We start from the raw sequence: 22,273 nt of genomic DNA on the forward strand, positions 1-22,273 counted from the left end.
AAATAATACCTTTGATAATTTCTTCGCTTGGAAATGGCCATCACTATTCTTCCTCCCGTTGTGGAGGATGCCAATTATCCCTATCCAGATTCAGACTCCGATTCAATGTCGATAGATTCAGACGGAGGAGTTGATTTGACTTCAAGAGGAGGCTCTCGACCCAGCAAACGGCCGCGCTTAGTGGAAGGAACAAAGATTGGCGCAGGAATTGTGACACCAGGTGAAGTTGTGACGGATGATCCACAATGGATGAGGTTGGTCTTTCCGACCTTCGGGCGCCGATATTTTGCCCATTTTCAGATTCCTTCCACAGGAGGTTTCGGGATTGTTACTGACCAATTCGCAGAGGTCACGGTACCTACTCAAATCTGCTCTCGACTTCGATTATTGCCACTGTTGCTGGTACCGTACAGAAAACAAACAAACTGCTCTCCGTTCAGCCGCTGCGGGCCCGGTATATCCCAGAAATCGGTGATCTGGTTGTTGGACGGATTGTGGAGGTTCAGTCACGACGATGGAAGGTCGATATCGCCGCCCCTCTCCTCGCACAGCTACCCCTCTCTGCCATCAATCTGCCGGGCGGTATCCTGCGTAGGCGGACAAGCGCGGATGAATTGCAGATTCGAACCTTTTTCAGTGAAGGGGATTTGGTGGTTGCAGAGGTGCAGAGCGTGCATTCAGACGGCTCAGCATCATTGCACACGCGATCACTGAAATACGGCAAGCTTAGAAATGGCGTGTTCCTCGCTGTTGCGGGAACCGGTGGTAGCGGAACATCGAGCTCGACAGTGAAGGGAGGCCCTGGAGCGGGAACTGCTTCTGCTGGGGCGATGGGCACTTCAGGCACGGGTGGTGTGGTTCGCGCCCGGAGGCAACAGTGGACGGTCAACACAGCGAACGGAGGCGGTGAGGTGAACATTATACTTGGGGTGAATGGTTACATCTGGATCTCGAAGCACGCCGACGGCGCGGCCGCAGCATCCTCTACGACGGAGAATGTATCCATCACCCGTATGGAGGAGATGGTATCGAGCTCTATCTATTCCAGCCAGAACGACGAGATTCCACCGCAGACACGGCGCGAGATTGCACGCCTGGCGCAATGTATTCGCGTGCTGGTCCAAGGTGGAGTACGTGTGGACGAGGAAACCGTCATGAGAGCGTACGATGCCAGTTTACAGGTCGATCTTGAAGTTGGTGACGATGAGGATGAGGACGAGCGGAGAAGAGAAGGAAGGGAGTATCTCGAGGGTGCCAAGGCTTCGGGGATCCTAGCTTTGGCGATGGAAGCATGATGAGGAGGAGAAGAGTGCTTTCCAGTAGCACAGGAAAGCATACATGATAGATACCATTTCATGAATATAACCGCGTATTACGATTGCCTATTCGCAACCTACTGCGGGGGAGGTCATAGCATAGGCTCAGTAACCAAGAAACCCAATCCACTATTGAATCCCCATAGGCAGTGACAGCCTGCGGGATACCGTCATACCTATCTGGCCTGAAATGATCATCACTCGACACCTATTTACTCAGAGACCAGGACCTCTTTTAGTCAAGCTCCGTCAATAGATAAGCGACCCCGCATCACGTGGCGATAAGACCCTCGGCGATTGGCAGAAGAAAAGGAAAATAGAAAAAGAAAAGAAAGAGACTTGCAGAGAGAGTACAGAAACTCTGCAGTAGACTAGTGCTTGAGGTTGAGGAGATAAAAGAAGAATAAGGATTCGTTATTATTGGTGGAATCTCAAGTAGCTCAGTTCATATGAAAAAGCATCGAGGGGTAATGTAAGGTAGACCAGACTATCAGGGGACGAACCCGGCTGACAAGGCGCAAAGACGTATTATCATTCTTCCACGGCGTCCTGTTAAAAAGAGAGGGTTTGCCGTTGACGTCTTCATTTGTCTTTTTATTCTCTTCCATCGTAGGCATCAACTGAGCCTTCAAACAGATCCTTCTCGACTCTTATTCTGCCTCAAGGTTCTTTTTCCAGTCTTATCATGTCCATCGTCTTTGTGAAAACATTCTTTCTGCCGACCCTCTCCATACCCTAGTATTGAGATAATCCACTTTCCCAGTGATCATTGCGAACCTTATCCTTAACGACACTTGATTATCGATCTCGTCGTTTATCTATACGATCTCTCTATCATCCTTATCTCTCTTCTATATCTCCTTACTACGAATCTCTCAACATGCCTGACCTACGCCGTCAGATCTTTGAGAGCGGCAAGACCATGTCCCGCAAGGCCGCTTCTCGCGAAGGCTCTCGCCGTCCCTCTCGCGCGGCCTCTGCTCAGAGTTCGAAACAGTCGTCTCGCAACGCCAGCAGACACCAATCCGATGAAGAGGACGAAGGTAATCTCAGCGACGAGACTGCATATAGGTGAGATTCTTTCCCCCGCCTTTCTCCCCTATATTTTTTTTAAGGGTCCTCATGGCGGGATGACGTAATTGTTGTTCATGACAGTTGAAGTATAACTAACCATGCTTGGGTTTTCCACAGCCTCGGTTCCCTGGATGACCTGGCTGACCTCCCAGATGCTGATACAAACGCCAACTGGCCCGAAGAGCTTGAGGATGTCGTTGAAGATATCCTGGATCGCAAACGGAGCAGTGTCCTGGCTCGAGAAGAGGCCTATGCTGCCTTTTGCCGTCTCGCCAAATCTCATTACATCGAAGATCGTATCCGCACCCGTGTCATTGACCTTGTGAGCGCTTTTGCCAAGAGTATCAAGTTTGAAAGCAGCGTGCGAGAGACAACTCTGGCGCTTCGCGCTTTGAGTCTTCTTACCATCACTGCCTTTGACAACACCATCTACGAAAACGTGGAGCCGCTGCTTACACGCACGATCCGCGACTCGACTTCCCCTGTGATCAAGGCCGCCGCAATCCATTGCCTGGGGGCATGCACCAGTTTTGGTGGTGCTGGCGAAGACAGCATTCTGGACCAGATGACCTTTTTCCTGGACATCATTGCCTCCGATGGCCAGTCAATCGAAGCCCCTGACGATGCGGCCACCGTCACGGCTGCTCTGCAAGAATGGGGCTACCTCGCGACAGAAATCGAGGACCTGGAGGCTGAAAGCGAAGAGGCGGTCCAGATCTTCATGGATCAACTTAATAGCAATGATCCGGCCCGGCAGATTGCCGCTGGCGAGAATATCGCCCTGCTGTACGAAAAGAGCTACACACCGCAAGAGGACGACGACGACGAAGACGAGGAAGTTGAACCGGATGAGGAGTCCTTTATGGATGCCGGCGACCGCGACGGGCCAAAGCTCGTTAAACGCTACAATGCGTACCATAACACCCACGAGTTGGAACAGCAACTCCAATCCTTGGCTACCGTGCACAACAAGCACATCAGCAAGCGGGATAAGAAGAACCTGCACAGCAATTTCGCCTCCATCTTGACGACCGTAGAGAATCCCCGACGCGGCCCCATGTACAACAAGGCGATCGACCAGGATTCGCATCGACATTACGGGAGCAAGGTCCGAGTGAAGATTGGAAGGGAAGGGGTCATGAGCATCGACCGTTGGTGGAAGTGGATTCGACTCAACTCTCTCCGACGAGTTCTCCAGGGAGGATTCGCGGTACACTACTTTGAGGGCAACCGCGCCGTCCTGGACAGTCTGCCGCTGATGGTGGGTGCGCCACCATCCGATCGTGGGAGCGCCAGAAAATCAACGAAGCCCCGGAATAATCACCGATGGGCTGTTCATGATCAGTCAGACGAGGATTGATTTACGCGCGAACCTTCCAACCGAATTTGTCCGCAAATGCGAGATTGGCGCAATATATCCGAACAACAACTCTGGGATTTTAGCTGTATATATGCTCAAGCGAATGATGTGATACCGACAACGATCCGATACCGACGACTAGAAACGAAATGGACACGATATGTTTTCCGCAGCTGAATGAAATTACTTTTGCTTTCCACTATAAAAGTTTTTCAGAGTAATGGTCGTTATGAGCATAGGTCGATTGGCTGCTCGATAGTCGTAAGCATAGGCCTGGCTAATCTTATTTTGCTCCTCGTGATTTACACCAATGCCATCTTAGTAGAGGGCGATATTGTAAGCAACTCTACCTATATCTCTATATGAAGTCCTCTATATATGACATGCATGTCTATACAGGATCATAGACGAATAAACATACACATGGTAACTACGCCTCGAACACGGGCACCACACCCGTCCAAGTTCCCCGGGCCCGCTCCTCCCAGTAGCTATCCTTGCCGGGCTTCAGAGCCCAGACGTCCTCTGCATCCGCACCGCCCATGTCGCCCTCCACCCGCTTGAACCAGCGCGGCGTCCAGCTCTCGCCCGCCGCCTCCATCTCGCGCCGCCGCGCCCGTTGCGCTTCCTCCAGCTGCACCTTGACTTGCTCCGCGCGGTCCACGTCCCCGTCTTCCAGCGCCCGCTGGTCCGGCCGCAGCCGCGAGTCCGTCACCGGCAGCCGCTTCTCCTCGATGGGGGTGAGCTCGTTCAGAGTTGCCGCAAACGCGGTCAGACCGTAGTGTTTGGGCGCGTTGGGCACAAGAGGCCCGGCCTTCCAGATCACCGTGCCCGTGGCGGATCCGTTCTTGGTGAGCTGCAGCGACGAGGTCCAGGTGCCCGTCAGCCCCAGTGGCAGCTCGTCGTTGTAAGAATCGACCGCCTTGGTGACGACCTCCTCGCTGCGGCCCGAGAACATGCCGCCGGCCTTGAAGGTCGACACGCTCTTCTGGCCCGTCGTCTCATTCAGCACTGCCATCTCGCCGACCGGTTCGACGTACTTCTCGCCGGCGATGATGTTGCGCAGGAACGACGAGGCCGCGGACCAACTAAAATGCTCGCCGGTCGTGTGGAGCGTCAGCCGGAATTTCCCATCGGTGATAATCTCCGCGGATTTGCCCCAGAATTTCTGTGTCGGCATCGGCGATTGCGCAAGACTCCAGTCCTTGCTGTCTGCCTGATACGCCAGCTGCACAGGGCGGTGCGAGACCTTCTCCGCGATGAATCGAAACCCGAGGTCCTCCCGCACGAGCTCGTAGGTCTCTCCCAGCATGGGGTTGAAGGGTTTCCGGATGGCTCGCTCTCGCACGCGGTTGCTTGACAGCGGAGAGATTGCAAAGGCCGTCACGTACATGAGCCGCTCCACACTGTCCGAGGCCTTCGCGGCCTGGTCCAGCAGTGTGGAGTATTCGAGTGCCTCGGCCGCGCGTTGCAGTAGCGAGAGCGGCTCGTTGGAGGAGACAGGCATCGAAATCTGTGATAGGTCTTTACCCACGTTTTTGCGGAGGAAACCGATCAGGCTCGGGGGCATGACTGTGGGCGCAGTGATGTTGCTGCGGCGACGTACAGGGCTCAGAGGCAGAGGCGTGAGCGATTTGGGGCGTGAAGGGAACAAGGGTGAGTCCTTCTCCCCACCATGGGGGGTAACGGGCTCCGCCACTTCTTCCTCGCTGTCTGATGGAGCGTCATCTGCGACGGCTTCGTCCTCGGCCTGCCGGGCGATATTACCCGCTCCTTCATCGTCACTGTCTCCCTTGATGGTTAGCAATGGCGACATGTTTTCTCCGTCCACGGCATCAAAGAATTCCTGCGACATCTCGGACTCCATGCTTAGCCGAGACTGCGCCGTCATTCCAGGCGGATGCCGACGATGTTTGCTCTCCGCGATCAACGTCGAAAATTCGCTAACTACATTATCCAGATCTCGCAGGAGAGCCATCAGATGGTCATGGATTTCTTCCACATGGTCCGGATGGCTAGCAATGCTGCTGGGTTTCCGGTCGCCGGCGAGGGACGCCGCATCCGCCGTGGGCGATGGGACCGCCAGCTGCGAGCTCGAAGAGGTCGTCGTCGTCGGGGCGGAACGCTTGGCTGTTTGATTCGAGTTTGAACTGGGTTTCCGTTTCCAGAATGGACGCCGCTCGCGCGCCTCGAAGTACTCCTCACCGTTGGGTTCCGGGTGCGGGCTCGGGGAGCGACCTCGGGGCCGCTCGTACGGAGACAACGCCGACGAACTATTCAAGTATTTCGGATCGGTGTCTCTAGCCAGTCGCCGCACTGCATCCCGGGATCCCGATACCTTGCTGACTAGGTGCTCCACCCGTGTCCACTCGCGTTCCTCCGCGGCATTGGTGAGGAAGCGCTGGGAAGGCACGCGAAGCAGCACCTCGGGAGCGTGAGAGTCCTCGGCGGACGCCTTGGAGGAAGCTTTCTCTAACGCACGCTTCCAGGCAATGAAGTCCTGGTCATTGCTGGCCCGCAAGTGCCAGACTTCTGTGCCCGAATCGATGGAAATTTCACGCGACTTTTCATTGCAAGCGACGGCAGCCAGCGAAAGAGGAATTGAGCCGCGCAGCGCGGACGAGTTACGATCATGGTAGTAGGAGAGGGTCGACGAGGTGAAGTCCAACGAAAAGTATCTCCTTGCCCAACCCTGGTGGCGTTTCCTGCGGCGCTTGTGCAAGACTCCGGTATGGGTAGTCCCGGAGGTCGTGCTGACGGCTTGAGAGGGCGCTTTAGAAAGGATACTGTTACCTCGTTTTCGCGCCGCTGAGTTGACATTTTCCACGAAATCGACTTCGCGAGCGAGCTGAGTTGTCGAGTGGTTCGTCGGGCCCGAGTGGGTAGGATAAGTGAGCAGCACCAGGGTGACCGTTTTGGAGATTTGCTTGGAGAATGTGTTGTCAAAGACCAGCGCGTAGTTTCCCCCTTCATTGTGAGGTACATCGTAGGTACCCTTGACGATCTTGTCCGCTTCGCACTTGCCAATCCATCGGACCTGCTTGAGGCCGATACTGGTCAGCTTTTCGATGACCGAGGTTCGGGAGCCAGCGGCAGCACTGGCCGACGGTAAGTTCTCGCTCGAATCGGTACTGTGATAGTCGCCGGTAGGATGATTGGTAGAACTGAGGACACCGGAATGGCCGGGATGCTTGAAGATGCCAAAGTTGAGGGATTTCTTGTGCGGCTGGATGCTCCAGGAGATGGTATGTTCGGGCTTGACATTGACCCAACGGACAAAGTAGGACTGAGCGGGAGGCTTCACATCAGCGCGGGCAATAGGACACGACCGGTAAATTTGTTTCTTGCATGGATCGCAATGGAAGATACTCCAATTGATGCATGGAACCTCCTTACCTTGCTGTGGATCTCCAACTCCTCCATGGCAGCCATGACTGCGGGGAATCAGGGGCGCACCGGGAACAGGTTGTTTGACTGTAGACAGAGAAAGAAAATCAGGTTTTAAGACAATTCAGAACATCTATTCACATAAGGAAGCAATCAATGATATTTTGGAACGCAATGAAGAGCAAAGCAGATGGTGTTGATAGAAAAGCTGCTGGGGATGATGTGATGATGCGGAGGAGGAATTTGGCCGCTGACCTCAGCCAGTCTCAGCCTTATACAATCTGACGTTTGCCGAACAAGGATCCACAGACAACAGTGAGCAAGAATAGAAGAGGGGGAACAGGCCAGCTCATCAAAAAAAATTCTTCAAATTGGGAACAAAGGACAAACAAGGGGGCAGAGATATTCGTTGAAGGCTTTCGTTGAGCCTTCCGAGGATGATCAACCAGACCGAGGATCACATCTTCACATGAAGCAGCACACAGGGACAGAGCCACAGCAGAGGAAAGTGTTGGGACATGGGAGCATTGTTGCTTACTTGTTCTACAATAGTCGTGTCGTGCAGATCAAGTATCCTTCATTGTACCTATGTTTTGTATGCAATCTGTCTTAGCAAAGCAAGTACCAGACTGGTACGGAGCACGGAGTGCAACATGACGGATGAGCGTCTCCAAGAAGTAGATTAAAGGAAGGCTAGAAAGAAGATCATCAGAAAATTGGATCCGAGAAACGAGTTCAATTTGGAAAACCAAGCCATAAACCATGCCAAATGCTATTTTCTGCCCACAGCTATGGAGTCACAGACGCGCAAGAAATCCACCATCGCAGAGGAATGAACCATCATGATATTACAGTATACAGAGAGGGAAATGTGGGAGATGAGAAAATATACGATAAAGGGAAAGGAAACACCCGGTCCACCCTCTATGGTCCCAAAATGAAATCATCGTCGCTTGCCGGCCTGCATATTGGTAAATAGTAGCTTGAACCCATTGCACAGGGCGCGCATGTCTGGGTACGGGTTACGCTGCAACTCATAGCCTTGAGGGATGACCTTGACCGGCCAACTGTGTAGCTGCGCATTCTCACCGGCCTTGAAACACAGCAAAAAGTATCCTGGGTGTTTGGGATCGATACAGAAGGCATACGCAGATCGTCTGGGGTTCGCTTTGGTATAGGTGTTCAGCCAAGAGTCTGGATCGGCCCGTCAGTACTGGATACAATCGAAAGAGAAACAAAGGGGGAAAACAACTTACAGGTGGCATCCTTGCTGCCTTCCTGGTACTTCTCATGCAGCATCATCTCGTCTACCTTCTTGGCCATCGCCTTGACATGGTTGAAGATCAAGTCGTCCAAGTCGCTGTAGGTGTAACGACCACCAACTTTCAGCGTACGACCTACGGAGAACTCATTCTCCTTGTCGAGTTCCAGAACATCGATATGCTGGAAGATGCCGTCGGCCACCTTCCAGGTGACGGCCAGATGGTCCGGTCCCTTGGAAGATGGCCGGATCACCACATCACCCCGGCTCTGCGATCCCAGAAACTCTTCCGCCTGTGTGGAGTTGAACGGTCGGAACAGAGGATGCTTGATGACACGCATGACACGCCCTCCGCTCTGCGTCTTCTCCTGCAGCATCTCCCGGTCTTTTGCCTCCTGCCGATCGTCCCACTCCCCACGCATATGGTCTCGAGGTCTGGGCGCTGGTCGACTGACTTGCTCCTCGCGTAGCGAAACATTGCACAGGAAGCTCTTCTTGTTTAAAAACAGCACCTTGGCTGGGAGCGTCTGGTGTAGCGAGTAGAGAGCCCGCACGGGGATGTCGTAGCGATCGGTAAGCTCCGACTCTGGTACCAGCACGTCAACGCCGCAATCGAGCTTGCCGTCTATGTGGTCATCCGTGATGCGCTTGATCGAGATAGGTACCACCATGCCCTCGGCCAGGGTGTCCGACGTCTCGCCCGTGAGCATGGTGAAAACATCGTCGGTGCTGAGCAAGGCGAATTGCTTGCGCAATTCTTCGTACGGCTGTTGCAACTCGGCCCGGATCGTCTCCAGCGTCGCTCGCTTCCGCTGGTTGAGGTTCTTTTCCAGCTGCTCCGCATACTCTTCCAGGATCAGGTCGTTGACCCTGTCCTGCGCTTCATCCCGGAAGAGCTTCCGCACGATTGCGCCAGGTCCATTCTCATCGGTTTCTGCCTTGATGTCCTCCTCGTCCAGCTCCAAGGCATCAGCTGCCATTTTCCGCGCAATATCGTAGTCTTCTGGGTGCACTCGGGTGTTGTCCAACGGATCCGCATCCGGGTCGGCATTTTCAAAGTCAATGAACATGAAGCTGGCGCAATTGTTCCAGACCTTCACGCCCATAGCCGGATACTGCGCATTGACACCCAATAGCTCAACCCGATTATTGACCACACCGCCGTTCATGTTGACAATCTTGACTAGGTGGGCCGCCTTTCGGGGGCCAAGACCACAGACGTAGGGAAGAAGGTTTGCTGTCGCAGTATCGGTGACGGCGTCGTTGATGTCAACACCCACCAAGTTGACCATATCAACCAAAGCGGTCTCCAGCTGTTTCAGGAGCAGCTCCTGAGCAACCAATTGCTGGCCTCGCTTGAATTGAATGGAAACGATATCCCGACCTAGCGAGGCATACTCCTTCAGAGGGCTTTGCAGATACTTGGCCAATGCGACACAATAATGCGTCAAGGGACCAAAGCTGGGATGATCCTTCTTCGCGCGCTCACTGTGCTGGTAGAGCCGCGCCACTTCGTCATTCACAATCACCACCTCTAAGGGGTCACTGATTTCTTCATCACGCTCATCGGTGTACGTAGCGCCCCGAAGATCCTTCCTCTCGACCAACTCGGTCAGAAGCTTGTACAGCTTGCGTGTTTCCGGGGACATGCCTGAGACACCAATGACGTCTGGTCGGCGGCGCTCCAGCAGCTCTATCAAGGCCTCGACATCCTTACCGTCGGGAATGCTGCGATCTCGGTCACCTATTGACAAGTCCACAAACTTGCCATTCTCCAGCACGCGACCGTCTTCTTCGACGTATGCCCAGTGGATGGGGTCGCGTCCGACAATGCCGGTACCAGTAGACATGGCCAGGACGCGAGGAACAGTACCTAGAACCATGCCCTTGGGCTTATAAGGGGCCTGATCCAAGCGCTGAGAGAAAGCTTCACGACATTCCTTCGCCACGTGATTCTCGCACTCTTGACGGATATTCTCCTTGACGCTGCGATTGATCAAACGCTCCAGCTTGCCCAGCGCCATGTCCAGGACTTCGCGACGGGTACGGTTCCAAGCATCAGCGATTTCACTGTAGTTATCCGATTCGATGTCCGGGTAGAGGCGCTGCCGGAAGTGATCAAAATTCTCAAATCGAACCTTGACTTCCACCAGACCCTCTTCTTCAGCCTTGAGCATTCGAAGATAAAGCTCTGGCTGACGGGCGATATCACTGAGCTGCTGATCTCTCAGGTACTTGAATTCGTAGTAAGGGTGCTGTTCGTCAATCCTCCTGAGACCCTTTTCAGTCCGGAAGCAGTCAACTGCGCCGTTCATGTAGTATGCTTGCCGGATCACCTTGCGCATCTTGGGGCTCATCACAATCTCCTCCGCAAACATGGCCTTGGCGGCTTTGAGCACATGGGAAGCATTGGAGAAGTCGTTGTCAATGAAGCTGTCAGCCATCTCCTCCGGGCGCTCAGCTGGATCCTCAGTGTACTGGCGACGACCCTCCTTCAGCGCATTCTGTGCGAAAGCATCTGCTGTGAGGCCAAACGCGCGAACGAGACCGTAAGCCTTGCCGTTGCGGACACGCTCAAAGAAGGACTTGCCAGTCGCCTTGCGCCGATGAGTATCACCGTTGGCCTCCCCATGGATCAAGTTCATATCGCGCAATTGCGAGGCATACTGAAAGTGAACATAGTCCTGCACATCTTGGAGTTCCTCCATGGTAACAGCCACAGAGAGCATGTCCTCCACGACACTATCGTTCACGCTGAATAAGCTCTGTAGATTGTCGTATGTCTTCTGGATAGTATTGCGCTTCTCCACCAATGCTCTGAACTTGAGATCATGATCGAAGATGTCCCAGAGATCCGTCATGTTCAAAAGCTTCTCGGCCTTGATAGTGTATTGAGACGTATCCCCATCAGCAGAGGCACCATCCACAGGAACTTTAGTCGCGTGAATCATATAGTCCTTGCGATGCTGGAAAATGAAAGGAACCTCCCAGTCGTCCGTCACGAGAAACTCTAGCACTTTGGCTACGGAGCGCTGGAACGGTTCTCTCAATTCGGGTTCGATGCGCTTCTTGAGAAGCATGAGATTTGAGATCCAGGCCGCCTCTTCGCGGAACTGCTCTTCCGTCAGAACGAGGTTGCGATACGGCTTGCGGGCAAGCTGATGCCGCTCTGGCTCGTCCAACAAGCGAATCTGATTGTCCTCCTCTGTCAACATCCTCTCTGCAAGTTGCGACGGCTCGAAAACATCCTTTAAATCCAGATGCTTCTCTTGGTCCTCCTGTTGCTCTTCCTCTTGTTCTTCCATTTCGAGGGCGAACAGGTATTCGTTTCCATCACCGAACGCTGCGCGCATATCTTCGAGGGCATTTTCGTCTAAGCCAGCTGCATCGCTGGCCCCGAGACCGGTGATGCCCCTCTTCGCCGGGCGGGCGATCTCCAGATCCTCTCGTTCCCTTTCTAGCTCGTCATCGGTGAAGACGTCTTCCTCGATAAAGTCCTTCATCTCATCGTGCATAGGTCTTCGGTGACTCGGTCTGTCATAGTCGCCTGTCGCCTCCTCGTCTTCATCCGAATTGAAGATGTCGTCGATGCCTTGGGACGCTTGCCGATTGTCCCGGTCTTTGTGACCACGCTTGAGACGTTTGAATTTGGACTGTATTGCATAGAACAGGGTTTGGTCAGCCTCCTGAATTGCCCTGATGGGGAGTTAGGTAGTCTGGCTCGCATACCTCTGCAGCTGCGGCGGACTGAAAAGCAGGGTTCAACTCTCCGATGAGCTCTAAATCTTCCTCGTCAAGATGCTCATCTTCGCGCTCACGCTCCTCCCGACGCCGCTTCCGTTTCTCGCGCCTGCGCTCGGCACGTTCTTCGATCTCTTCGTCCTCATCGACAATAAATCCCTCGCGGATCTAACAAGTGAGAAAATATCAGTTTTTGCTTAATCTTTTTTTGGATTTTGATTGCGCTCGAAAGCGCAGAGTGTCATACTGCACGAGCTGCCTCCTCATCATCATCGTCCTCCTCTTCATCTTCACTCGAGTCATTGTAGTGATTTACGGTGCCAGCACCCTCACGAACTTCGCCGTCATAGTCTTCCTCCTGCTCCTCCTCATTCTCCTCATCGTCCAGCATAGCCTCACCTTCTACGAAATCGCGACCGCTCATTGTGTCTAGAGGGAAAGATTTCGTAGAGCGTAGAGAAGGAAAGACCGGAGGAGTGAAATGTTAAAGTCTAATGAGAGAAAGGAGAAGATTGTATGGGAAAATAGAAGAAAAGATACACAAGAAGAATGAACACGAGAGAAAGACAGCAGACTATGGCTGGGTATGGGAGGTACGATGGAGATGGAAAACTAGTATGCTGCTGCTCCTTCAGTAGCGCCTCCGTCGTCCATAAGAGACTCCGACGACAAAGCCAGCAACTTGTGGCTCTGTTCTGCCACCGCCTTTCTACCTGCAGTGGAGCCCTGTGGCTTATACTTAATCACGTGTGGGAATGTGGCTGACCCAGGGACCTAGCCTGTTCAGGTTGTTATTCTTGGCATTACGACAAACTGGAGGAACCAACTGCGCTAGGCTCAAAGTCAGGTGACATTCACCAACTGGACAGCCTCTCCTGGTGGTCCCTGTACAACATGTTACCTGTGCTATACATTTCTGAATACCTCTCAGTAAGGTGTTCTTAATTGGTTCTTATAGGACTAGCTTGAGGAGACTTATTTTCATAATTGATGATGAACCTATTCCTCTGGTCTTTCGCATAGTTGATGACATCTATTGGAGCATGAGGCTTGTGAGACAACCACAACAGAGGCAAGGCAATTGGTATCTACCTAAATTCCAACCTGTAGATATTAAAATGGATTCATTCTTTTTGATCCTCTTCTGGATATCTATCTAGAGATTCTCTGATCTCTTCTTCTCCCCCTTTTGCTCTGTGAATAGATTGAACTAGACCATAGACAAATATCCACAATCTATTGATAGTTGTTTCACCTCCCCTAAACCACCAGTAAACACAACTCTCCTCTTTTCTTCCTGTGTGATCTTCTCATCTTTTGCATATCAAGACTGGTTGCCTTTCAGTCAACAGGAGTGAAAAGAGGTAATAATTCAAATATCAAAGGCCAAGGACTTCTCTTCCGGGAACTGTAGCCTTGACTTTTCCGGATTCTCGGCGCTTGTGTGCATCCCTCAGCGCCCAATAGTTGGCCCATCGACTCCAGCAGTCTCACAACTACCTCAGTTAGTCGCTCATCGCTTTCAAGATGAACTCTCCAATCAGTCCCTGACTATCAGAATCTTCTGCAGCGAATCACCACAGTTACAACAATTAGACCTGGCGTGGAAGGGGCTGTTATCTTCTCCATTGACCCTCCGTCTTTCCCCTCCTTATCCCCTCTTTGTGTCCCTCCCCGGTCGTCGATAGACCACCAGACGCGACCGCGTCATTGAATTCTAGACCACAAGCAGGCACCAGGAAAACTCAACAACAGAGTCATTCACCCCCCTCCCCCTACTTCTATCCGTCGTCCGAACCAGGTGCACGAGGTCGTTATTGTGCTTTGCGCAGCACTCCATTTACCCCACCTCGCAGTGACTGCGGCAGAGTCACTCCGTCGCCCCAGCCATGGCCGACCAGTTCAAAGCTCGCACGCTGAAACGGAAGAATGTCAAGGGTCTTGCCCTGAACTCTACGCCAAAGCCTCTCCCCAAACCCTCGGAAGGTGATGCTCAGATTCCCGGTGCCATTGGAAACACCGACAGCAACCGCACAGATACTCTGGAGATTGGGTTGGAATTTCGACTGGATCTTCGAAGTGAGGACTTGATTACTCTGAAAGAACTAGGAGCTGGAAATGGAGGAACTGTATCCAAGGTGATGCACGCATCCACCAAGGTTGTGATGGCCAGGAAGGTATGGGTTCTCATTCCGGATCACCGAGAAGGTGGAAGGTTTGCTGACAATGGTCTTTGGATTATCGTTGATTGCAGATCATTCGCGTGGATGCCAAGGAGAATGTGAGAAAGCAGATCTTGCGTGAACTCCAAGTTGGCCATGATTGCAACTCGCCTCACATCGTGACCTTTTACGGAGCATTCCAGAATGAAGCGAGGGACATTGTTCTATGTATGGAATATATGGACTGCGGGTATGTACATCATGAAAGATTCATTCAAGCCGAGCAATTCTCTTTCGGGCACTGACTCTAGTGAAATTCAGCTCCCTCGACCGCATTTCCAAAGACTTCGGACCTGTTCGAGTCGATGTGCTCGGCAAAATCACCGAGTCGGTTCTTGCCGGTCTGGTGTACCTCTATGAAGCTCACCGCATCATGCATCGTGACATCAAGCCGTCCAACATCCTCGTTAATTCCCGTGGTAATATCAAACTTTGCGACTTCGGTGTTGCTACAGAGACGGTCAACTCGATCGCCGACACTTTCGTTGGAACCTCGACCTACATGGCACCCGAGCGAATCCAAGGCGGCGCTTACACGGTGCGATCAGACGTATGGAGTGTGGGATTAACGGTGATGGAACTGGCGGTTGGCCGCTTCCCCTTTGATGCCTCGGACTCGGCTGCGGGCGATCGCGCCAGCGCTGGACCGATGGGCATTCTGGATCTCTTGCAGCAGATTGTTCACGAACCTGCACCCAAGCTGCCTAAGAGCGATGCTTTCCCCCCTATCCTGCATGAATTTGTCGCCAAGTGTCTCCTCAAGAAACCCGAAGAACGACCAACTCCTCGTGAGCTCTATGTAAGCCCTTATCTTTTGGCCTTCCCGCTCTTAGGCTAGGTACCCATTCACTAACCCCCCCTCCCCTTCAGGACAAAGATGCTTTCTTGCAGGCTGCCAAACGTACTCCGGTTGACCTTCAGGAGTGGGCTATCAGCATGATGGAGAGGCACAACCGCAAGTCGTATTTGGCTCCCCCGGCTCCAAAATCACTCAAGGAAGAGGCAGGCCATCCCACGCCTCCTCCAAAGCCCGCCGTTAGCAGACCATCTCGGACTCCGGGCTACATGCCCACGTCTGGAGAGATTCCCTTGAACATCGCCAACGACTCCTCAAGCTCCTCCCACTCCCGTCAATACAACGTCCCCTCAAACCCATCGCCGCATATGGCTAGGTCGATCCGGTCGCCTCCACCCTTATCGCTGGAGCACCTGTCGCTGGAAACCAAAGAGGAAGACTACCGGTCTGGCCGTCGTCCATCGCGCAATTACCTGGGAGATCCCCTGTCTGCCATTGACGCGCCTACTCGACCACAGATCAGTTCTCGCTCCGCTAGCTCCCACAACACCAAGTCGAGAATGCCACTTCAGACGGCAACTTTACCCATCCGTGCCGCCCCTCCCCCGAGCGGGCCGCCTCCGCCGGCTCCAGTGTCTGCTGGAGGCTCCTGGCGGCGCCAGATGAACCAGTCGCGCGGCGACATGACGGGGGCTGTCTAGGCCATGATGTTTACTGCCTGTCATCCTGTCCCGTCGGCTCTCCGAGACTCCTCTCCTTCAGTTCATTCCAGTCTTTCATATTTTCCTCTCCGGCTTCAATGGCATGTGGCCCGCCAACTTGATCGGTGTGTTGGATAACTAGCAAAACTGACCGCACTTGACCAAATGTTCCCCACGACTTTTGCATCGACAGGGCGTCTTCGTTCATTGGCTATCTCTTTCTTCATATGTACCTTATCACATTCACCCCCTTGGAGTCTGTCATCATGTCCCATAGCCTGTTCTCGTCGCATGGACCTTTTTCTATGTAATGTCTGTGCAGTCGGTTGCTTTTCCAAACAGAGGCTGGATCTCATTGCATCTACATGTGTCACCGCCTGATGTTTCTCTTATGTGATACGTGCCTAAATCACTTTTACAAAGGTACATACTATGCATTTTAACATACATATACCGAGCTATAGAGCTATAGTCTTGTGCATATAGGCATAAGACATGCACCGTCCGTATTCCATAATTAGACAGCTACTGTTGATTCCCATTCAAAGCAGAGGGAAATAGTAATTGCAAGTCATGAGCCATGTGATAGATGATTCAATCTTAAGCGATTTCTAATGATCAAATCTTCTTTAGACGAGGAAGCAACACGCCTCTTGCATATCAGAACAATCATAAGCTGTGCGACACTGTATGATAGAAACAAAGAGCCAGATAGTCATTCTGATTCACCAGCCATTCATCGGATTCACAAGCAGACAAAGTTAGACTGACAAGTCAGCTTTCATCATACCAATTGTTCTGCATAACCCTCAAACGCCAATTCACACAATAATTAATCACATAATGCCTCCGTACACCGGAACAATGATGGGGACATCCCTTTACTTGAGGAAAAGCAATCATTGGACTTTGCATCCGCGAAATGTCCATAATGTGAGATAATCAATGGCCGCAGGAAGATCACTTTGACACCACTTCTGGACCAGCCAGAGGACTGGGCCCTGGCGGTGCAGGGGCCAGGCTCGGACGAGGCGCAGGAGCAAGCTCGACCATTGATGGTGTCTTTCCACCGCGGGTTCCAGCCGCGCCTCCTCCACGGCCAGCTGTTCCGCCGCCGCGTCCCTGCGATGTTGCCGAAGACGCGCCCTGTTTGTCCTGTTCCGCCTGTTGCCGGGACTTGCTCGGACGAGGACGGCGAGCGGTGCTGCCACCGCGGGATCCCGGCCCACGGAGAGGCAGCCCTGTCTCCTGGGAGATGGGGACCGCGGCGGCAATTGGCACTTGATGAGTCGATGGACCCCCGCGGCTGCGACCACCGCGACCCCGGCCACGTCCACGCTTGATAGTTCCGTCCGCCCTGTCAATCGTCGTTTAGTAAGGGTAGAAAATAAGAAGGATAGAAAAGCAAAGATTAGCTCACCGTTCAACTTGGACCTTCTCTCCCTCCGGGACGAGCGGTCCACTGTACACAAAGAACCCATCCTTGCTTGCGGCCGCATGTTCCTGCCAAGCCAACTCGCTGTCGTCTACAAAAGGATCATCCCGGTCATACTCTTCCATTTTCTTCTTGCGGCGTTTCTTCTTTCCCTCGGAGGCATCGGTCTGTGACGTGCCGTTTGTGCCCGCCGCGGCATTCGCACCCACACCACCCATCGCGACATCGCCATCAAGGTCGCTATCACGATCGACGTCAAGACTGAGATCCTCGTCCGCGCTTTCTCCCGCAGATAGGCCCTTGCCACCCTTTTCGTTCCGCTCCAACGCCGCACCTGCCGCTGCCACGCGAGCCAGTCGCTCCTTGTGCGCGGCCAGTCGGGGATGCAAGGCTGCGAACCCGTATTGCTCTTCCGCCATACGGGCAAAGTTGATGATCTGATTGCCGTCTCGCTGCAGGGGAATGTGTAGAATAATGTTGGGCGAGGCGCGAGACGAACCGGAGGGGCGAGTGTCATCGGTTCCAAATAGAGCGTTGGAGATCAACCCGGAGCCTTGGGGTAATGGAGGCGGCGCTTCCTTGACAGGGCGCGAGGGCTTTGGCGATGCCGCATTGGAGGAAGGGGCGGTGGTAGTGGTGGCGGTTGTTCCTTTTTCCTTCTTGGGCGCCTTGGCTTCTGCAGTGGGTTGAGCAGGTTCATCCATATCCACATCCATCGCGGCTGGTCCTTCTGGAGGAGAGCCGGGTTTTGCGAGGGGTTGCTTCTTAGGCAGAACCGGTGGCTCTGGCTCCTGCTTCGGAGACGATTTCTGCGGTGCCTGACTGGATGAGGCGGGCTCTGGAGCTGCTGCGACGGGCGTGTGTTCGTTACGCGGAGAACGTGGGGGCTGCGGTTGTGGTAGTTGTTGCTGAGGCGGATAGGGAGAGCGATGTGAATACGGCGGCGACGATTGTTGTGGCTGCGAGGCTAGTGACAGTGGATGCTGAGGAGCTAGAATAGACCCATGGGAGGGGGAGGCCGCCGGCAAAGGGGAGGGTGCCAGTGATGGATGGACTGATGGTGGAGCATTGGGGTGTATTCCGGGGGAGGAGAGCGTCGACGGAACATGGCTTGGTGAGGGCCGTGGAATTGGCGAGTAGATGTGTTGCGTTGTAGTCGGCTGGGGTGGATCGATGATACTGGAGATGGCCGGCGAGGCACTTGCGCGGAACGTGTTGCGCGGGGAATGATTCTGCGCAGGTGGACTGGTCGTCGCGGGAGCGGGAGCCGGAGTAGCTGTATCAAAGGCCGAACGTATGGGATCATAGTTCTGACCGCTCCTCCTCTGAGGGGGGGGAGCAGGGGGAGGCGGTTGGGATTGAGGCCGTGGAGGAGGAAGAGAATGATGGTTCATCGCATAAGCAGGGGACGGCGCATGAGTCGGGGTGTGAGTCGGAGTCGAATTGGAGTAGGGAGGAAGAGAGGACGAGGGATTGAGCTGGGGGAGATGCTGGTGCTGGTGCTGTTGCTCATGCTGAGAAGGTTGGTGGAGGTGTAATGCGGATGAGGCTGTGAGGTGCGGAGAGCGGCCAGTTGACGTTGACGTCGACGCGGGCGCAGGAGCAGGAGCAGGAGCAGAAGCAGACAGGGTCGTGATGGAGCTCACGGAAATACTCGTGGGGATCTCGTCGTGAGGAGTGGGCTCCAGCTTTGGTTTCTTGCGCGAGTTATTCGATGAATTCTGGTCATGGGGAGCCGTTGTACTCGGGTCGTTGTTATTATTACTGGTGTTGCTCTTGCTGCTGGCGGTAGTGGTATTATTGTTACTGGGATTGGTGGATGTGGACTTTTCTCGTTGGCGACGACTTCCCCGGGGTTTGGGTTTTTCCTTGGTGTCCTTTGCGCCATCCTTTGAACTGTTGTTATCCTTTTGGGATTTTGGCCTGGTGAGATCTTTCTGACTGGCATCGGCGTCGTCGTCCTTCTTGCGACGCGACCGTCGAGTGGTGGCGGAGGCCCGTCGGGGTCGGGCGTTGGAGTCGATGGATGACAGCGACTCGTCCTCTTTGCCAGGCCAGCCATTTTCCGGCGGATCGGCAGACATGATTGAAGAAAGGGTAAAGAAAAAAAAAAAAAAGAAAGGAAGAAATTCAAGAACTAGTCCCTGACGATGGTGATGATGAGTTTTGCATGTGTAAAAAGAAGACCTGGGGGGAATATTTGGGGATGTTGATATCGGGTGGTTGTCGCGTCAAGGTTGGCCTGAAAATTGTGCAGTTTGGGTAGGAGAGAACAAAAGTGGAGGACTTCGTTTGGAGATGGTCAAATAGCACAGAATAGTTTATCGGGAGGAGGAACCGAGGAAAAACGAGAGAGACGGGTAGTAGTATGGAGTAAAGGCGATTGATGGGGATGACGACGGGGATAGAGGGAGAGGGAAAGGGAGATATTAAAGGGGGGAAAGAGACAAGAGAAGAAAGAGAAAGAAGAGAGGAAAGAGATATCTACTCTGGATGGTCTATATCAGACGGATCTTAAGCTAAGCGAACCATCATACGGTAGGATGAGGACAGAAGGAAGAGAAGAAAGGGGGAAAGGGAGGAGAAAGGAAGAAGGAAAATGGAAAGACAGCGTCATCAGAGAGAAAGAGCAAAGAGAGAAAGGAAGCTCTTATTGATCTGATATGATTTGATCATACGCACGGAGTCTCCTTAGGACAGGTACTTTGGCTTGATATCAACTTGCCGGATAGAGATATACGCAGGAAGGAGTCATGGATTATCTCTCTTCTTATCCTTCTAGCCAGACAGCATTATGAACTAGTCTACGCCTTGATTCTATATCAAATCATTAAGCACCTGTTGCTCAATTCCAGAGGGAGTTGTGATACTTACCTAGTCATGTCAGTCAGTCACTTTGATGTTCATCTAATAATACTCCTCCATATGGAGAATTGGAGATACAGGGTAACACTCTGTAATGGATTTTCCAGACAGACACCCGGTATATCATGCCCAATTGCTAATAGTCGACACCTTATACTCTGCTGAATCACTATACAGGCCAATGGAATCTTTGCTGTCATCCATTACGAATGTGATTTCTGGTACTCGGACAGTTCCCACGCAAAGATATGACGATAATACCGGAGATTTGGCCTTAGAGGGAGCCAGAACAAGACACTATTAATAGCCATCTTTATTTAATAAGAGCCCAACATACGATACGGAGTATATACTTGTCCAACTGGCCCAAGTAAGGAGGGAATGGGATAGAGTGCAGTGAGGTGAGGTACCTGCCTGAATCGGCAAGTACCTTTGATGCACGGAGTATACATTCAGACTAGCCTACTTGGGAAAGGCGTGGACACGCACCACCATTCCTTATCGAGACTAGTGCCCTCTGCGTTCCAATTTAGGCTTTTGAGCCGCATCAGATGATTTCATTATTTTATTATTTATTCTTTATCCCCCGCCAACTTTCACTGAATAGCCTCATCCCAGACAACTCCAGAACTCTTAATACATCATGCCATTTCGAGGCCAGCGCTTCACTCTCAACCTCGATGACGATCAAGACCTCAACCTCGATTCTTCACAACCTCCCCTCGACTCCTCCCCTTTCGGTCTGATAGGCGAGATCCGCGAGCGCTCCCCCTCCACTGCCGTCCCCCCAGCTCCTAAACCCCCCACCGGATCAACAGGCTTCCCTCAACATCGACGGCGTGTCAATCAGTCTGCTTTCAAGCAGCGCAGGGCAAACAAGCAACAAGAACCGTCACCGCCGCCTGCCTCGACCCCTGCTGCCTCCCTTTCCGATGAGAAGAAAAGCATCGATGAAGAGAACCGTCGGCAACTGGCATCCATGTCACCGGCCCAGATTCAACAGGAGCGGGAGGAGCTGATGTCTTCATTGAATCCGTCCCTGCTCGAGAGATTCCTCCGTCGCGCGCGGATCGACGATGACACCACCACATCCGAGAAGAGCTCGTCACAACCAGAACCAGCACCCTCGTCATCATCATCAGCTTCTACAGCGAAACCCAAGAAGTCAGTCTCGTTCGATGTTGAAGAAGATTCCAAGACAGCAACAGAGAAGCAAGAGCCATCGCAGCTCAAGAGAACTCCCCCCGCAGTAACTTCTTCCGTTCTCACGCCAGAAGACCTTCCTCCAGCTCAACCCCCAGCCGACCTCCATCCAGCGTCTGAAGTCCCCATTCATGAGGCCTTTCATTTTCCTACACCTCCTCGACAAGACAAGCCGCCAAATCTCGATCCTTCGTCTCCTTCTTTCCTGTCTGACCTCCAAGCCCATTATTTCCCCGAAATGTCTCATGATCCATCCGCGCTCTCCTGGCTGCAGCCGCCCTCATCCGACACGGAAGATCCAGACTCGACATCCGCCTACCACCCTGCAAGTAGTGCAGAGGCCGTTCATCCCTCCGCTCTCCGATTCTCCCTCATTGGCAATGTCCTCTCCCCCGCCACGTCGCTCTCGCTCCCCACCACTCTCGGTCTGCATCACCACGGCAAGGATCCGCATGCTGCCGGCTACACCATTCCCGAACTCGCCATCCTCAGTCGTTCGACTTTCCCCGCCCAACGTTGCATCGCCTGGCAAGTTCTCGGCCGTATCCTGTTCCGCCTGGGCAAGGGTCAGTTCGGGGAACGCGGCAGCCCCTTGGTCGAGGGCTTATGGTCCGTGATCGAGCGCAAGGGCGTAGTCGCCGGCATGCTGGCCGAAGCAGACGGCGCTCCGTCCGGCCCGACTCGTTCAGCTGCCGCGCCTCAGTCGACGGCCGCCGATGCGAACGACCCTTGTCCGTTACCAACGCAAGGTACAGCAGTGCCAAAGGGGGCCACTGGGATCGGTCGTCATGCCAGTGCCTCCGCTTGGGCCGTGGAGGGCGTTTGGCTCTGGCAGATGGGCGGAGGAGGAGATCGGGGGATCCTAAAGGAGAATACTATCCGATCGCAGTAGTCTATCGGCATTTCCCGCAT

The 22,273-nt window shown here is 53.3% G+C and overlaps 7 protein-coding genes across 7 annotated transcripts; 4 read left to right on the plus strand and 3 right to left on the minus strand.

Moving 5' to 3' along the window:
- Positions 1-33: 33 nt before the first annotated feature.
- Positions 34-1,295, plus strand: Aspvir_005073 (exosome non-catalytic core subunit RRP4; the record flags this gene model as incomplete). The annotated part of the gene is made up of 2 exons (XM_043268292.1): positions 34-254; positions 347-1,295. The coding sequence occupies 2 exons, from the start codon at positions 34-36 to the stop codon at positions 1,293-1,295; spliced, it is 1,170 nt and encodes a 389-aa protein (XP_043124227.1).
- A 901-nt stretch (positions 1,296-2,196) lies between these two features.
- On the plus strand, positions 2,197-3,750 carry Aspvir_005074 (IFRD domain-containing protein; the record flags this gene model as incomplete). The annotated part of the gene is made up of 2 exons (XM_043268293.1): positions 2,197-2,387; positions 2,508-3,750. The coding sequence occupies 2 exons, from the start codon at positions 2,197-2,199 to the stop codon at positions 3,748-3,750; spliced, it is 1,434 nt and encodes a 477-aa protein (XP_043124228.1).
- A 430-nt stretch (positions 3,751-4,180) lies between these two features.
- Aspvir_005075 (oxysterol-binding protein related protein OSH3) lies at positions 4,181-7,182 on the minus strand (the record flags this gene model as incomplete). The annotated part of the gene is made up of 2 exons (XM_043268294.1): positions 4,181-7,036; positions 7,147-7,182. 2 exons carry the CDS (start codon positions 7,180-7,182, stop codon positions 4,181-4,183), a joined length of 2,892 nt encoding a protein of 963 aa, XP_043124229.1.
- An 898-nt stretch (positions 7,183-8,080) lies between these two features.
- Positions 8,081-12,563, minus strand: spt6 (chromatin-remodeling histone chaperone SPT6; the record flags this gene model as incomplete). Its single annotated transcript, XM_043268295.1, has 4 exons — positions 8,081-8,331; positions 8,394-12,051; positions 12,128-12,307; positions 12,387-12,563. 4 exons carry the CDS (start codon positions 12,561-12,563, stop codon positions 8,081-8,083), a joined length of 4,266 nt encoding a protein of 1,421 aa, XP_043124230.1.
- Positions 12,564-14,028: 1,465 nt separating this feature from the next.
- ste7 (MAP kinase kinase Ste7) lies at positions 14,029-15,858 on the plus strand (the record flags this gene model as incomplete). The annotated part of the gene is made up of 4 exons (XM_043268296.1): positions 14,029-14,316; positions 14,394-14,551; positions 14,623-15,160; positions 15,232-15,858. The coding sequence occupies 4 exons, from the start codon at positions 14,029-14,031 to the stop codon at positions 15,856-15,858; spliced, it is 1,611 nt and encodes a 536-aa protein (XP_043124231.1).
- Positions 15,859-16,818: 960 nt separating this feature from the next.
- On the minus strand, positions 16,819-19,377 carry Aspvir_005078 (uncharacterized protein; the record flags this gene model as incomplete). Its single annotated transcript, XM_043268297.1, has 2 exons — positions 16,819-17,215; positions 17,279-19,377. 2 exons carry the CDS (start codon positions 19,375-19,377, stop codon positions 16,819-16,821), a joined length of 2,496 nt encoding a protein of 831 aa, XP_043124232.1.
- A 1,424-nt stretch (positions 19,378-20,801) lies between these two features.
- Aspvir_005079 (RPAP1 family protein) lies at positions 20,802-22,253 on the plus strand (the record flags this gene model as incomplete). Its single annotated transcript, XM_043268298.1, has 1 exon — positions 20,802-22,253. The coding sequence occupies one exon, from the start codon at positions 20,802-20,804 to the stop codon at positions 22,251-22,253; it is 1,452 nt and encodes a 483-aa protein (XP_043124233.1).
- Positions 22,254-22,273: the final 20 nt, after the last annotated feature.

Source organism: Aspergillus viridinutans, assembly GCF_018404265.1.
Source record: "Aspergillus viridinutans IFM 47045 DNA, scaffold_3, whole genome shotgun sequence".
NCBI classification, from domain to species: Eukaryota; Fungi; Ascomycota; class Eurotiomycetes; order Eurotiales; family Aspergillaceae; genus Aspergillus; species Aspergillus viridinutans.